This window comes from Dermatophagoides pteronyssinus, unplaced genomic scaffold (assembly GCF_027571235.1).
Source record: "Dermatophagoides pteronyssinus isolate colony J.1.1.1.1 unplaced genomic scaffold, Derpt_VIB-CSIC_2022.12 sq0006, whole genome shotgun sequence".
Lineage (NCBI taxonomy): Eukaryota > Metazoa > Arthropoda > Arachnida > Sarcoptiformes > Pyroglyphidae > Dermatophagoides > Dermatophagoides pteronyssinus.
In genome coordinates, this window is record NW_027461530.1 from 635,343 (window position 1) to 651,444 (window position 16,102).

Sequence of the window (16,102 nt, forward strand, 5' to 3'; positions counted from 1 at the left end):
ATGAATAATAATTATCAATTCGACATGTTTCAACATTATCATCATCATCATCATTTATCGATAAACACTTGAAGTTAAGTTCTCGATTTCATTTGGTCAACGGATGAAATTAACAACAAGAAAAAAAATCTTCGGGCAATATTTCAAATCGTTTTTTTTTGACATTTCGTTTCATTTTTACGGAAATAACTATACTGCTACCTATTGGACTGAAAGAAAAAAATGGCAGCATGGGTTTTACAATTTTTTTATTTTTGACGAGATTTGGCCTAATCCCCGACAGAAATCGAAAAAAAAGGTAGACAATAAAGTAGGTAGGTAGATCAATACATTTTATTCAAACAATTTGTTTAATTAACAATTTTTCTTTATTATCATTATTACAGCAACAATCTCATCATCAAAACAAACAATGTAGTGTGCATGAAAAATATTCAATTAGATTGGTGGTTTGTGTGATCATTTTTTTTCGTCGTCGTGATAAATAAAATTCAGTATGACAAGTTTGCCGGAGAGAAAACCAACCATATTAGATTAACCAGATAGATCATTATCTTCATAAAGAATTTGATCATAAAGTTCAGCTTTAACTAATCGACCGGCAAAATATCGACCATTTAATGCATCACGTGCTTTGACGGCCTCTGTTTCAATGATAAATTATCGATTTATTCAAGACTTATAATTAAATTGCACTTACCTAATAGACTGGTAAATTCAACAAAGATTTTAACAATGATATCTGCTTCATCATCTTCAGATTGTCTTTCCTGATAGATGATTACTTTTTTGACAATGCCATATTTGCCACATTCATCGGTCACTTCGGATTCCAATTGATCATCGATATCTTCTGGAGCGACCATATTTCGTAAAACGATCACTCTTGACTATGATTAATTGAAAGGATTGTTGGTTGAATTGAATAAAAAACATAATTGTTAACGTACCTCGTTCTTTCTCATCAATTTATGCATCAATACTTGACGAGCATTTGATCCTTTTATAACAACATTCTCTTGTTGTTGTAAAGTCTGTGGTTCTTCTTCTTTTTGGATCGTCTCATTTTGTTGCTCTAATTTTTTACTGCCATCTTCATTTTGATTGGCAGAAAAATTATTCGTTACAGAAGCAGCCGAATATATTTCATTATTATTTGTACCATTCGTACTTGCACCATTTGGACGTCCATTTTTTATCGATAAAGGAAGTGTGGTCACCAAAGTAGGTGGAGGTATCGCTGCAACAATTGGTGGTACAGTTGTTGGATAGGTTGCTCCTGTGATTAGACCAGGTGCAATTTGTGCAGTTACTGGTTGTGAAGAAAATCCAGAAGTAAAAGCTGTTTGTGAAACATTCGATGTTGGTGTTGTTCCAGTCGAATTTGCAATGGCATCCATAGCTTGAATTTTGGCTGTAGCTGCAGCAGCGGCTATTGCCGCTGCTGTTGGCAACGAAACTGTTACAATTGGTGGAGTGACTGTTTGTTCAAAACAATTCGGTGGTGTAATCGCTCTTCCCACTCTTAAATGTTGTCCGGCCAAATCAAAATAATTCATAGCTGATATAGCTTCAACCATTGACTGTTCAGATTCATATTCTAAAGAAATTGTCATTAGATTTTGTTCACTAAAATAATAAATCATACCTATATAACCATATCCTTTATGTTTTCCTGATTGACATTGAGCCAATTTACAAGAATTTATTTTACCAAATGCTTCGAATACTGATTTGATATCCTGTTCGGTCAATTCTGGATGAATTGATGCAACATAAATTCGACTAAATAATTTTGCTTCTGTTTGAATCTGTTCAATAATTTGAGCTGCTTGTGGCATATTTGATGGACGTCCAACTTTTATATTTCTTCCGCCCATCATAAAACCATTCATTTGTTCTAATGCTAAATGTGCTGCTTCCGGTACTTCATATTCAATAAATGCAAAACCTTTATGTTTCTGTGTACTTGGATCCCATGACATGTTTATTGTTTTTATCGGTCCAAATGGACCAAATGCTTGACGAACAGTATCTTCTTTAAGTTCAAAACTAATTGAACCAACATATATTCGACACATTAATACAAGTGCCTGATGTCTTTGTAATGAACGTTGTTGTTGTTGTTGATAAGCAATTGTTTGTTTTTCTAATACTGATTTTATTGATTGTTCCATTGCATATTTTTTAGCTTTTGCAATTGCTTCCTGTTGTTCCGGTGTTAAACGAATCAATGTAGCAGCTATTGCTGATGCTCGTAGAGCACCAGGACCAGCAATTAATGGATGACATTGTTTTGCTGTCAATAAATCTGATAACGGAATATCCTCTGTTTAAAAATGAGAAAAAGAAAAGAAAGAAAAAGAAGAAAAATTACATTAATAACATTCTTTTTTTCAAAAAAGATTCGAATGAAAATCAAAACATTTAGAAAAAAAGATGAACAAATTTAAGAAGTGACCAATCAATCAAATCAATTTTCCATTCATTTTTTTCACAATTTAATGGACCATCGACGTTTTTTGAGTGTGTGTGATTCGGCTTGAGTTCAACATATAATTTTATCCACATCATAAACAACAACAAGAGCAACAACAAAAAAATTGGGATATTTCGTATTTATAATTACCATTCGACCAAAAAAAGTATTTTAAATTACTAAATTTTCATTAATATCATCATCATCATCATTAGCTAAAGAACGAAAAAAAATGAAAAACAAAAAAAAAAAAGAAGAATATGATTTCAAAATTAAATATAGTACAAATAATAATCAAAGGGAAAAGAAAATCATCTTCAAACACACACACAAACACATCATGAAAATTTATGCTACTAACAACGAACGCATGTTGTAGATCTTTATCGTTGAAAAAAATAAATTCAAAAGATCACAATTTACCGCACAAGTTGTGTTACAATTTCAATTACATTATTATCATTATTATTATTTTTTCAAAGCACAATTCAATGTTCCCATCAATTCATGTTCAATATATTTACATATGGGAGTCTGAGAAAGTTTTTCTGTTGGAGAGAGAGAGAGAGAAAAAAAATGATACAAGAGAAAAGAAAGAGAATAATAAAAATATGATTATTAAAATATAATCTATTTTCGCCATAACAAAAAAAAGGTTCAATTGTTGATTCAATTCAATATAATTTATAATTTTAAACAAAAAAAAATTAATAATAATATCTGTTGATAACCAATCAAGTTAAAGTTGTACGAAAATTTTTTCCATCAATTCAATTCGAATTCAGTTCGTTTTGTCATAACGAAACAAAATGCATTTTTTTATTTAAAAAAAAAATATAGATTAAAATACCTTCTTTGGGAATCCGCAACATTTCAATGTTGTTGGAATGATTTTTCGAATGGCTCATTATTGATTTATCCAAAATGAAAAATAAATCACAAAACTTGATTAAAGAAATAATTCAAAAGTGATCATATAATAAACACATCAAACAAAAACATCGAAAATGAGCCAACAGCAAACTATTTTATCAACAATGACATACATAGATGAATATAGCCTATTATTGTTCACACATGTGCCGCAAACTTTTTTTGTTTCAATCGGTTCCAATATTGGTCATCTATCAAGGATTTAATGAAGTTATCAATTGAAACGATGGTTAAAGCAAAAAAATGGGTAGTTTGCTTAGGATATTCTGGTCGAGGATATTATGGAATGCAAGCTCAAAGAAGGTAATTTTTTGTTTATCGTTTATAATTAATTCTAATATGTTTTTTTTCAATGTCCAAACAATAGAGATAACAAAGTTATCGATGAATTTCCAACAATTGAAAGTGAATTATTTAAAGCTTTTCTTCAAACTGAACTTATCAATGAAAATGAATATCATAATCCAAGTTTAATGTATTTTCAACGAGCTGCTCGTACTGATAAAGGTGTTTCAGCTTTGAAACAAATTATTTCAATGAATTCTAATGCTGATCTTGAATCATATATACCCAGAATAAATGAAAAATTACCGAAACAAATTCGAATTTTCGGTGCCAAACGAACAACAAAATATTTTGATAGTAAAACATTTTGTGATTGTCGTACATATAGCTATTTAATGCCTTCGTTTACAATCGATAAAAATGCTAATGAATCTTATCGTGTTTCACAAGAAATGATTGAAAAATTTAATTCCATTCTAAATAAATACGTTGGCACACATAATTTTCATAATTTTACATCGCAGAAAAAACCATTGGATCCAAGTGCAAAACGTTATATAATTAGTTTTGATTGTTCACAACCTTTTTTACTAAAAAACAGTAATTATAATGATGATAATGAAAACGATGGTGATCAAAAAAACGATGTCAAACAAATGGAATTTATTGTTGTTCGTGTTAAGGGACAAAGTTTTATGTTACATCAGATACGTAAAATGATTGGTTTAGCTGTTGCCATTATGAGAGGTTTTGTTGATCAAAATATTATTGAACGAGCATTTTCAATCGATCGTATCGATATACCAATGGCACCTGGTCTTGGTTTAATGTTGGAAGAAGCACATTTTGAACAATATAATAAAAAATATGGTGGTGATGGTATTCATGTACCAATCATTTGGGATGAATTTAATGATTCGATTTATGATTTAAAAAATCAATTAATTTATCCAGAAATTGTTGATAATGAAATCAAAGAATCATCAATGACACAATGGCTGAGTACATTACATATTCATACATATGATATAAGAGATCATGAAAATATTATCAAAACAAAACGATCATCTGAACAAACGAAAAATGAAGAAGAAACATTTGATGGTGATAATGTCAATGAAAAGGATTATGAAGATTCTGTTTGTAATAAAAAAATCAAATCTAACCCCGAAAGTACCTGATCGGATATAATGACAGATTCGGATAATGATTATAATTTTATTTTAATTCAAAATTTAGAAATATTTGTAAATATTTATTATTCAACATTTTATATATTTTATCTCATAAATATTATAATTATAATTAATACACAAGGAAAGAAAAACAACAATTTCCTGATAAAAATATTGGTATTTTGATAATAATAATAAAAAAAAACATTCGACAAAGAAGAGTAAATGCGTATTTGGTCATCGAATCAAATCAAAAACAATTTTTTCTAAAATAAAATAAAATAAAAACGAATGTTGTTTTCTTGTTTTCTGTGTGTTTGGTTAAATGCGTTTACAATAGTTTTCTTTTTACATCAATCCAAAACTCTAATAATTAAAACCATAACATTAACAAAACCTTTTACAAATCTTTTCTGTACTGAACGTTTCTTTTTTTCATTAAAACCTTTTTCATAGCTTAATGATTTGGTCAATTTTGGCTGTATATTAGTAGTTTGATCATCATTATTATCATTATTATTATCACAATCATTGTTTGTATTGTCGTAATGTCGTGCTATTCGCATTTTGTACGGTTTCATTGCATCTGGTAGTTCAATATTATCATCATTATTCAATATTTTCAGCAGGATTTCTTTTTCATCACGTTTCAATATTTCATCTTTATATGGGCCATCAATAAATTCATTTCGTTTCATAATCAAATAACGAGGAAGATAAATTAAATCACCCAATACTTTTCGTTTATTTTCGGCAGTCAATTCTAATCGTTGTTGTTTACATTGATGATTTGACCAACGACAAAGTGCATTATAAATATCCAATTCAGAATCAATATTTAATGTATCTCTTGAAAGAATCGATACAATCAATTCTTGATTTGAAAGCAATAGAAATTCATCTGAATCCAGAATTTTATTACAATTCATATCGATTACATTGAAACAATGGCGAAGAAGTTGCATAATAGGTTCAAGTAATTCTTTCGAAATCATATGATGTGTTGGTGAATATTTTTCCAATGGTAATATTTGAAAATAATGTTTAAAAAATGATAATTGTTTAATAACATTTTCATTATTGCACTGATCAAATAGGAATGTAAGACAATGTTTTGATAATGAAAATAATTGAAAACGATTTGATGTTTCGAATATTTTCAATGTTTTTTCCACTGAATTCAATGTTAATTGTTCAAGATAAGCGTATCTGTTTTTTGTAATAATCAAAATAAAAAGAAAAACAAAAAACAAGTTGTAATTTCGAATTTCATCATTCGAATTATTATTGAAAAAAAAGAAACTTACTTGAGAATGATTTCGAAAATTTCCGGATCACACCAATCAATTTTAATCTCTTTATTATTATTATTATTTGGATCATTTGTAATTGTTGCAAAATATTGGCTAACATTTTTCAAGAAAGAACTATGTGCAGGAAATCGCCATAATTTATTTTTATCCGGACCAACCAAAAATACAATATCAGCTTCATTTTCATTATTAAACAAATCATGACCAATACTTGGTGCCGATGGTACAACCGACATGATATTTTGTTGATTAACAATTGGCAATGGTAATGATGGCGAAAGTTCATTCGAATTTGGCTGCTGTCGATTAACGAATGATGACGATGAAGAAATGAGGTTTCTTCTTCCTCCTCCTCCTACCACTCCAACTCCTCCACGGTGATGGACAACCGATGAATTCGATAAACTATCGTTCATTTCACTTATAACAATCGATGTTGTTGTTGTTGTTGTTGATAGATTCGAATGATTATCTCGTTGTTGTTGATAATTTGCTGTTGTTGTTGTTGGTGAATTTTTTTGAAATTTTTTCCATTCATTTTTGTTGTGGAAAAAATGTTGACACATCTAACGACAACAAATCAATAATCAATAATTAATCGGTATCGATCATTAATCAAAATGAACAACAACAACAATAATCAACATTTTGAAAAACCCGAATTTCCGAATTTACAATCAGCTTTATCTTTATGCAAGTCATTTTTTTTGAATTGTCTGATCTGATTTTCTAATTTTCTTGTTTTCGAATGTTTACACAGAATGTTTGTCGGTGTTTATTTGTTGTGGACAGATTTATTTGTCATTTCATGTCATTATTATTATTAGTGGTGGTTTTGATCTTCAAAAAAACAAAACAAAACTAAAATCCTATTTGCCGAATATTGCCTTGAATTTCTATTTCTATTACTTACACTACCCGAAACCGTTATGATGATGTTGATCTTGAATTATTTTTAGCAAGAAAAACAACAAACAAACAAACGAAAAATGCAATTCCCGTTCACATGATTATGATTATGATGATGATAAATGAAAAAAAAGGAACCCTTGAAAAAGAATTAACACTCCTCTTTTTGGCAGCCATAAAATTCATCCATTCATTCATACATCGTTCACTATCAAGTTGTGTAATCTATCCTACGACTAATACTACTATAATGAATTTGAGAAAAAAAAAGAAGAAAGAATTTTGTCACTAACCTTGAATTATCATAATCATCATCAAATCTCTTATTTGAGTAATTCGATTTCATATTTTATTTCAAAAAATGAATGCAATCGATTCAATGTTTAGGAAAACAAAAACTATTGCGATCAATCAATCAATCAATCAACCAACTACCACTACTTTATTCTGGAAATTCTACAGCATTGTTTGGCAAGTGATTCTGCATTCGATTTACACATGCGTCGTTCACAACAAGAATTGAGGGTTCGCACACACAATGAGCATATAACGGGCATCATCCCGAAATGTGAATTGAAATCAAATCAAATGGGCCAAGGCCACATCACCCTATATGATGATGGTATGTTGAGAGGTCACCACCGATGAAACAACAGCAACAAAAAAAGAAGAATTCAGGTCAACAATCGTCGACAGTATTTGTAACTAATGTCAAGGCCAATGTGAAGAGAGTACGAATATTCGAACGGAATTCGGGCTCAAAATGTTAATTAATTATTGTTATTGATATTTGGGGGAAAAAATCAAAAATTTTCTACTTACCGGTGAACAACAATTATGACAATAACCGGGCATTAATTTTGTACTACATAATTTACAACGTTTATGTAAAAAATTATGAAAAAATATTCGTTCTTTTTGTTTTTGTGCAATCAAACGATCATTATCATCACGTGAATGTCTACGACGACCATTATAACCATTATTATTCATACGTTTACCATTTGACATTGTTGTAATCATTGTTAATAATTTCAAAGATGATAATAATGATGATGATTTTCAATTCAAAATGAATCAATTTTGTTATTGTTTGTTTTGTTTTTTGAACTAAAACAACACAAACGTCTATTGCAACATACAAGGTTTGTTTGTTTGTTTGATGAATTCAAAAAGTAAATGAACTTTGAATTTGTACTGTGTTTTTTAAGAATTTAATTGCGTTTTTCTTAGAATATCACAATAATAATTTTGTTTGTTTTTTTATTTTACAATTCAAATATTATCATCATCATCAATACCGTATGAATGAATGAACGATCCGTACCGTACGAGGTATTACCGATGAATGAATGAAATGGAGTGGCTAAAAAGCTGAAAACACACAAAGCCAAATGGTTGATGACAATGCGATTCGGGTTCGGTTATGAAAGCAAAAAATAAAACATCAACTGTTGACGTCAACGTTGTTTCTTATTATATTGTGTGTGTATGGTAGGCATTGTGCCAAGAAAGAAAGAAAATGAGGTCCATATTGCATATTCTGTATTCTATATGTTGGTTTTTTTACTATAAAAATTGACTTCTACTACCAAATTCTCTAACTAAATGGAATTGAACCCAGCAAACAAAAAACCAATAAAGATTTTTCTTTTGCAAACTACAGCTACATTGTAACTAAAATAAAGATAATTTAGTAAAGGCAGTAGCAATAAGTAAGTAAGTAATAGACAACCGGAACTAGTTAATATTAACCGATTAAAGTTAGATCGGGCTATGAGTGTGTGATCATCAATGAAACGCAGAATCATTAAACGTAATCATTTTGTCAAACCTTACTTGACATAAACATTATTTGTTGTTATTGTTGCACATAGGAAGATATAGAAAACCAAACAAAACAAAATATCCACACCACTACCGTCTCCGTCACATAAAATCCTATAGTTTTTCACAAACAGAATGGTTATATATATAGAATTGTGGTTTTTTTTAATGGTTAGTGATGATGGTTTTTAATTGAAATGAAATGAAATGAAATGTTTGATTGATTTGCCATTTTTTTCTCCCAAAAAAAACGATAATTAAAATATTACAATTTCCGTACGGATATGTTTGTTGTTTTTTTTGATTAGTTTATTTTACATTAGTCAATTTGAGATGAATAAAATTTCAATTCTTTTGGTTTTGGTTTTGTTTTTTTTTTGATTTGACAATGGGACATTCAACCTGACAAAATAATGGTAATCATATTTTGTTTTCAGGATATGAAACTTACCTTTTTTTATATTTATCTTTTATGGTGTCACTTACCTTGTTTTTTTTTCGTTGTTTGTTCAGCGTACACAAAAATAATTCAATTAACTCCATTTTGGAACATGGAACACATTAACACACACAAAACAACAACAGCATTGATGTTATACGAATGATTACATCTGGGCTGTGTGGATAGTGGTTGTTATACGTTAAAGTGATTGCGTTTTGTTTAATTTTTTTTACGTTTTTGGTTGCGTTTTTTTTTCTGGTTACATTTCATTCTTTCCGAATGCAACAAGAACAATCCGGAAAAAAAACCAAACAAACGAAGAAAAAACAAAACAAAATGCCAAACAACCAAGCTAACCACACTGCCAAATATTAATCATTCCCGAAAAATAAACCAGAAAAATTGAAGAACAACAAAAAATTGAACAATGAAAATTTGGATTGATCAATCGATCAATCAATGAAAATGAATCTTTTGGTTATTGAAATTTTATTATTATTATTATTATTTTTAATTAAAATATTGAAAAATCGATAATTTTTATTAATCAAGCTGGAAAAAAATGTTAATCATTAATTAATTTTTTAAACAAAAAAATTGATAATTTCATCAAAAAACAATCATGCAAGGTACGATGGTCAAATGGTCAATAAGGTCGGTCAAATTAAGGATTTTCAAATTGGGAAGGATTATTTTTTTTATAGCTCAAGACTATTTGCGCTCCAAATTGTTGCATTTACATATTTTTGTATTTAGTAAAAAAAATTATCATTTTAAAAAAATCAACATCCCAACCCTATACACACAGAACAGTCAAATGAATAATGAATGTTGAATTTTTAAAATTTTAAATTTTTTTTTTTGAAATGCAAACGAACAATTTGAAACGTAATCAGTCTAAGCAAATTAGTTTGTTGTTGTTGTCAATCAAGGTATCAATCAATCAATGTCTTCCAATGTTGTTGCTGTCGTGTGATTGTTGTTGTTGTTGTTCCATATCGTGTCATTTAATCAATTTTTCATTTTGTAAAATTGATCCAAACTCATATTCAAATTCATTAGAAATGGGAAAAGAAAAGAAATTAAAATCAAAAAAATTAAAAACTCGACGATAAAATCAAAATCTGAAAAATACCTTTTTTTCACTGTTATACTGGGGGTTTTTTTTTCAAAACAGAATACAATTTTTTGAAATTTCAGATTTAGGTTTATATAGTATCTATGATACCAGAAAAAGAGAGAGAGAGAGAGAGGTGTTAATAACACGATACAGTGACACGAAACAAACAAACAACAACAATAACAAGAATAAATGACAACAAACAAACAAGTGACAAAGTGAATATCAAAATGACAAATGACAAGATTTGATTGAAAACATTTTCTTTTCTGATTTGCTGTTTTAGGTTTCTGGTTCATCAACATTTTGGTACATAATTAATTAATCTAAACTGAACTGAAACAAGCAAACAAGCCAGATTCAATGATTAATTTGCTGCACACAAAAGAAAAAGATTCAACAAGTAACAAAAAAAAGATTAGATTGAAAAATAGATATGAAACACACGCACATCGACGACAACAACAACAACAAATTAATATAGAAAATTTTCAAGCAAACAAACATATAGAGAGGGGGGAGAAAATGAAATTTGCTGAATACTAATGAAATTTTGTAGATTATTTTCTCAACACAAAGTCCATAGTGTCTTTGTGTTGGTTTGAATGAGAAAATCAAAAATCTTGAATTGGAAAATCTTCGATTGGAAAGGATTCGGATTGATTATTTGGATTGATTTTTTGGATGGAAAGGAAAGGGAAAAGACATACAGCATAATCAATTGATGGAACAAACCTTGAATTTTATCCGGATTTTTGTTGTCCGAAAAATTGAAAAACGATGAATTTATTGTCCAGTTTGACAGAGATACCACCAGCTGTGTTCACATTTGAAATTTTGAAATTTTGAAATTTCAATTTTATTTTCTGTTTTTTTTGGTTTGTTTTCAATTTGAATGGATGTGAACCCAGAGTGGCACTCGGTCAACCAGGACATATTAATATATTTTACACAGAGCGAAAAATGAATGATGATGGTTCGGTGGAACTCCCCCTAAAGATGAAATAAAAATCCCGTGTTAAAAAATGAAAAATCCTGTGTGAGAAAAAAGCAAAAAGTGATCAAAATTATAACAGTTTTATTGGGTAACCAATAAACAAACATACCCACAGTGTATTTTGATTAGGTTAGGTTAGACAACTGTTGTGACATTTTACAGATTTTAAAAACCAGAGGTTTTTATATATACAACGAAACAAGCAAAAACAAACCAAAAAATGTTTCATTCAGCAAAACAATGATTATTGATTAGGAATTTTCCTGGAGAATGAAAACAAAACGCCCTACATAATTGAATCAAATTTTGATTGTTTTTTCTGGTTTTTTTGTTTGGTTATCATCATCATCATCGAACAATCAATTTTTTGCTCAAAACGAACCGGAAAATGTGTGTGAAATCAGATCAATATTGTTTGATTTGATTTGATTTGATTAGAAAAGATTGAATAGAATTTTGTTTGGGGGTTGCCAAACAACCAGAAAACAAAGCAAAACATAAAGCTTATCTACCTGTGCACAGGTAATCAATAAGCTGAATCAATATGATAGTAAAAGAAAGAAAGAAGGTATCTTTCATTCATGAAAAAACAATGGTAAAATGCAAACAAGCAAATAGAAATTATCAAAAAACTTACCTGGTTGATTGATTTTTCATTTCGTTTTGTTTTCAAGCCTATCAATCGATCGATCGATCGATTGATTGTTGCATTTTAAAATCAAAAAAAATCAAAAATCAGACACTTTTCAAACACAAAAACTGATTTCTCTCACTCACTTTGATTCTGATCGATTGTGTAAATGTTGATAATGATGATTCTACTCAAAGACTTTTTTGTTTTCAGAGGTACGATTGAAGAAACAAAATGAAATTTTTGAAAAAATTCAGGTGTACATCGTTATTCAAACAAAAACAAAAAAACACATACAATTAACACACGCAGCTGCCTGATGATGCCATCATTCATTTGATTTGATTCTTTGAATATGAAGGCTATGCATACATATTTTTTTTGGTGGATTCAATCAATCGATGTTTGCCATTTCAATTCATAATGACGATGATGATGTAGTTTGCCTGATTGCGACATTTTTTCGAAAATTCAAGTTTTTAAAATTGATTTTTGATTTTTCAATTAAGAATTTTGACGTTCCATCACCAGCACTGGATACACCATAAATACAATTAATTAACCCTTTGGTTTCCGAATGGGAACAAATTTCACTGGGAAAATCGTCGAATCAAGACATTCATTTTTTCTAAAGAAACAAACGAATGATGTATACACAAAACAAAAACAAAACAAAAAATTAATTATGATTAAAAAAATAGGAATAGTATCTGCGCGCATCCATTCATCAACCATCATTGGAAATTGCCAGAAAAACAACCAAAAGAAACAAGAAAAAAATCAAAGTAGCCGTAATATTTCCATTGAATTAAGCCAAAATTTTGTTGGTTGGCGTAAAAACCTCTCTCACATTAACACTACATCTATCCAAAAGGAAATTTCAAAACCAAAAAACGAAATTGCCATTCGTTTACGTAATAACGAATTTAAACAGAAACAAAAAAAGGTTTCTTGCTTTTTCAACAACAATCAAAAAATGCAATCGAAAAAAATTCTTTAAAAAGAATCCATAAATGACAAGAATTTAGCTCAAGTTTGGAAAATTTGGAACCAAAGCGAGAATCATCGCAAGCTTGTTTTTTCTTGTTTCTCTGTCCTTGCTTTTGTTTTGTTTTTGGTTATGGTCGTCGACAAAGACATTGAAAATTTGTTATCATTTTTTTTTGTTTTGTTTTCAACGAACCACATCATCAAAAGGATGCTGATGATGATGACAACATTGACATCGACAACATTAAACATCATCATCATCATCAATGTTGAAAACCTACGCAGTTATGGTTTTCATTTTGGTTGTTTTCAATTTTGTTCTGGCTGTTTGGTTTTTTTTTGGTATTCGATGATGATGCTAGAGATGTATACATGTGTATTGTTTGTAACCAAACATATTTTTTTAGGTGGATCGATGTTGTGAAAATATCCATCTCTCTCTCTCTCTCTCTCGGTGTGTTTATTTGCGTGTGAGAGGTGTACACTCGTTTCAATTAAGAAAAAAAAAGTGTTATCATCATCATCACAGACGCCATTTGATTATCTAACCCAGCAAACAAACAAACGAAAAAAAGAAGGTTTTTTGGATGCCGCCACATCAATACATTATACAACAACAGCAATAATCACCGTTTGGTGTATGTGTAATATGTGTGTGTGGGAGCGTCTTTATTACTCCCAAAGAACTTTTTCACATCTACACTTTTTTTTATTTGCTGCGTCTGCGGATCATCATTTAAGCTTTGAATCGAATCGAATGTACATGTGTTTTTATTTTGGAAGCAGGGGTATTTCAGAGGAATCTTTTCAACAACAAATGATTATATATTGGGACCATATGGGTAGATGTAGTTGAAAACCCTCTTCCCATTCATTTTCAATGAAATAAGAAAAAAACATTGAAAAGGGCGCAAGTAATTCATTATTAGCCAACAAGAGAAGATGCGACTATACTAAACCATCCTAAACCGGTGGTGGTCCACCACCAGTAGGGGAGAGTGAGAGAAAATGCGACCGGTCTGTCGTTTTAATATATTGAAAAACGAATGAGCAATAACAACAAAAACAAAATATCTTGCGTTACAGGCAGCAGAAATAATGACAACAACAACAACAAACAGCAGCAGCAGCAGCAGCAGAAAAAAAATGTGACGTCAATTCAAATGACAACAAAGAGAGAGATGGAGAAAAACATTCGTTACTAACCAAATGATGATGATTATGATTGAAGGTTTGGGTCCAATCAAACACCGAATGAAAATAATGAAAAATCATATGAAAATCCTGTATATTTTGTCGCAAAACGCAAATAAATAAATCTGCTAACAAGTGACCTGAGGAATTGGTATTTTAAGAACAGAAAAAACCAAAAATTGAATTGGATTGTCATGGTGATGATGTTGATTGTTATGTTGTTGTTGTTGTTGTTTTGGTAATTTTTGGTAAAAAAAAAAATCTAATGATAATAAAATCACAAACAAAAAAAAACAAAACACTTACCCTATTTGTTATTATTAATGGGGATGACAGTGATTATTTGAGGATGACAGTTGAATGATTTTGTTTTGTTTTGTTTTTTTATTTGGTGGGGGAAAGAAAGATGATCCAAATCTGTTGCTAGTTGTTTGGATGATATTCTCTTAGGATGTCAATTAGTTGACATTTGTCGAATCTAGGTACTCAAATTTTTTTTTGTTCTGAAACTTTTTTTTGAACAAAAACAAAGAACAGCAACAGCTTTTTTCGAATGACAACATTGATATTTTTGGTTTTTTTTCAGTTGTGGATAATCATAATCAATATTTAGATGATGATGGTGATTTTGATTTTGATGATGTTTGATATAAACAAAACAAGAAGAAAAAAAAATCGATGATCATTGAAAAACATTGAGAGAAAAGAAAAAACATTGGATGCTTGGCAAGCCTATTTGGCTATTTGGCTATTCGGTTGTTTTTGGTTTTTGGTTGATTTTTGAAATTGATTTTAAAGAATTTTTCCGAAAAATGTCATCACATGAATATTATCAAAACATATAATATACATTCGTATGAATCAAATTATAATGATTATTTGTTATAAAAATGATGAATAATATTCAAATAATAATAATGCGTCAAAAGATGGTAGAATCTTTGATGGAAAAAAAATAGAGTGCGTGTTTGATTCACAACAACAACAACAACAATAACAACAACAACAAAGGAAAGAAAAGCAGCCATCGTGGTGGCTAGAGACAAGAATGGACGCCAGAATAACAACGAATGAATGAAATGATACAAAAAGAAAGCTTATTCTGAAGGCGCCGGGTATTCGTACTATAGAATATAGCGAATACCACCACCACAACAACAATGGCAATATACATATGAAATTTGCGACGAACGAATTTGAAATTCACCACCATCATCAACAATATCAACTTTGGTCTTTTCTATCTTAGGTTGTTGTTGTTGTATGATGATAATCAAAATGATAGTGGTTGGTTGACTGGTTGGTTGTATCCATTGATGTTGATGTTCGTGGACAACACTTTCATAAATATTAAATGGCCATTCTCTCTCTCCCTCTGTCTATATACCATTGATGTAAGCGAAAGGCTTACCACCAACCAACAACATCATCATATCATCATCCTATATGATAATCAGCGAATGGCAGAAGCATAAGACGAAAGAAATCATTTCAATCATGGTCGCTATTCAAACTGCTGCTGTTGTGTAACAACCACAAGCAAAAAATTATATATTCGATTCGCAAAGTTGAATGATATTCATCAAGAATCGATGGTTGGTTGGTTTGTTCGTTTGCTTGCTGTGTGTCGCAAAGCAAAGCAAAAACACCACTTCCAAAGCAAAACAAAAACCAGATAGTGACGCCTAAAATTATATAATATAATCATGGCGTCTCTCACTCTCTCTCTTTCACTTACCTTCTTACCATTCATTCATTTGTATATATAAATGGCGCGTTGGCGTTTCTATTACACCCCAAAATGTGA

General features: G+C 30.0%; 3 protein-coding genes and 2 long non-coding RNA genes across 9 annotated transcripts; 2 read left to right on the forward strand and 3 right to left on the reverse strand.

Annotated features, from left to right (window-relative positions):
• Window positions 1-315: 315 nt before the first annotated feature.
• hfp (Poly(U)-binding-splicing factor hfp) lies at window positions 316-3,485 on the reverse strand. 2 transcript variants are annotated; one of them, XM_075820480.1, is made up of 7 exons: window positions 3,330-3,467; window positions 2,932-3,027; window positions 2,630-2,694; window positions 1,649-2,329; window positions 951-1,600; window positions 701-890; window positions 316-644 (listed from the first exon to the last, which is right to left on the reverse strand). In XM_075820480.1, exons 4-7 carry the CDS (start codon window positions 2,175-2,177, stop codon window positions 535-537), a joined length of 1,479 nt encoding a protein of 492 aa, XP_075676595.1. In that variant the 5' UTR covers window positions 2,178-2,329; window positions 2,630-2,694; window positions 2,932-3,027; window positions 3,330-3,467; the 3' UTR covers window positions 316-534. The 2 variants fall into 2 exon arrangements, with proteins under 2 accessions (XP_075676595.1, XP_027206294.2); XM_027350493.2 differs by lacking the exons at window positions 2,630-2,694; window positions 2,932-3,027 and having other exon boundaries at window positions 3,330-3,485.
• Window positions 3,486-3,502: 17 nt separating this feature from the next.
• Window positions 3,503-5,176, forward strand: Pus1 (Pseudouridine synthase 1). The gene is made up of 2 exons (XM_027350495.2): window positions 3,503-3,715; window positions 3,780-5,176. Exons 1-2 carry the CDS (start codon window positions 3,618-3,620, stop codon window positions 4,876-4,878), a joined length of 1,197 nt encoding a protein of 398 aa, XP_027206296.1. The 5' UTR covers window positions 3,503-3,617; the 3' UTR covers window positions 4,879-5,176.
• On the reverse strand, window positions 4,896-8,611 carry LOC113799798 (kelch-like protein 41). 2 transcript variants are annotated; one of them, XM_027350494.2, is made up of 3 exons: window positions 7,917-8,611; window positions 6,180-6,751; window positions 4,896-6,081 (listed from the first exon to the last, which is right to left on the reverse strand). In XM_027350494.2, the coding sequence occupies exons 1-3, from the start codon at window positions 8,115-8,117 to the stop codon at window positions 5,226-5,228; spliced, it is 1,629 nt and encodes a 542-aa protein (XP_027206295.2). In that variant the 5' UTR covers window positions 8,118-8,611; the 3' UTR covers window positions 4,896-5,225. The 2 variants fall into 2 exon arrangements, with proteins under 2 accessions (XP_027206295.2, XP_075676596.1); XM_075820481.1 differs by lacking the exon at window positions 7,917-8,611 and adding an exon at window positions 7,388-7,893.
• LOC142645110 (uncharacterized) lies at window positions 6,739-8,188 on the forward strand. The gene is made up of 2 exons (XR_012846291.1): window positions 6,739-6,878; window positions 6,946-8,188. It is a non-coding gene; the product is annotated as an uncharacterized LOC142645110 (long non-coding RNA).
• A 1,224-nt stretch (window positions 8,612-9,835) lies between the features above and the next one.
• LOC142645057 (uncharacterized) lies at window positions 9,836-15,778 on the reverse strand. 3 transcript variants are annotated; one of them, XR_012846228.1, is made up of 4 exons: window positions 14,602-15,778; window positions 11,590-12,739; window positions 10,499-11,518; window positions 9,836-10,405 (listed from the first exon to the last, which is right to left on the reverse strand). It is a non-coding gene; the product is annotated as an uncharacterized LOC142645057 (long non-coding RNA). The 3 variants fall into 3 exon arrangements; XR_012846227.1 differs by lacking the exon at window positions 14,602-15,778 and having other exon boundaries at window positions 11,590-12,309; window positions 12,409-12,791; XR_012846226.1 differs by lacking the exon at window positions 14,602-15,778 and having other exon boundaries at window positions 11,590-12,791.
• Window positions 15,779-16,102: the final 324 nt, after the last annotated feature.

Coding starts and splice junctions, on each gene's coding strand:
- LOC113799798 (XM_027350494.2), bottom strand. CDS start 8,117: ATGATTACAACAATGTCAAATGGTAAACGTATGAATAATAATGGTTAT. Junction 6,752..7,916: donor GTCATAATTGTTGTTCACCG/GTAAGTAGAAAA, acceptor TGTTGTCGTTAG/ATGTGTCAACATTTTTTCCA. Junction 6,082..6,179: donor ATTTTCGAAATCATTCTCAA/GTAAGTTTCTTT, acceptor TACAAAAAACAG/ATACGCTTATCTTGAACAAT.
- hfp (XM_027350493.2), bottom strand. CDS start 3,387: ATGAGCCATTCGAAAAATCATTCCAACAACATTGAAATGTTGCGGATT. Junction 2,330..3,329: donor GTTGCGGATTCCCAAAGAAG/GTATTTTAATCT, acceptor ATTTTTAAACAG/AGGATATTCCGTTATCAGAT. Junction 891..950: donor AATTGATGAGAAAGAACGAG/GTACGTTAACAA, acceptor AATTAATCATAG/TCAAGAGTGATCGTTTTACG.
- Pus1 (XM_027350495.2), top strand. CDS start 3,618: ATGAAGTTATCAATTGAAACGATGGTTAAAGCAAAAAAATGGGTAGTT. Junction 3,716..3,779: donor GGAATGCAAGCTCAAAGAAG/GTAATTTTTTGT, acceptor TCCAAACAATAG/AGATAACAAAGTTATCGATG.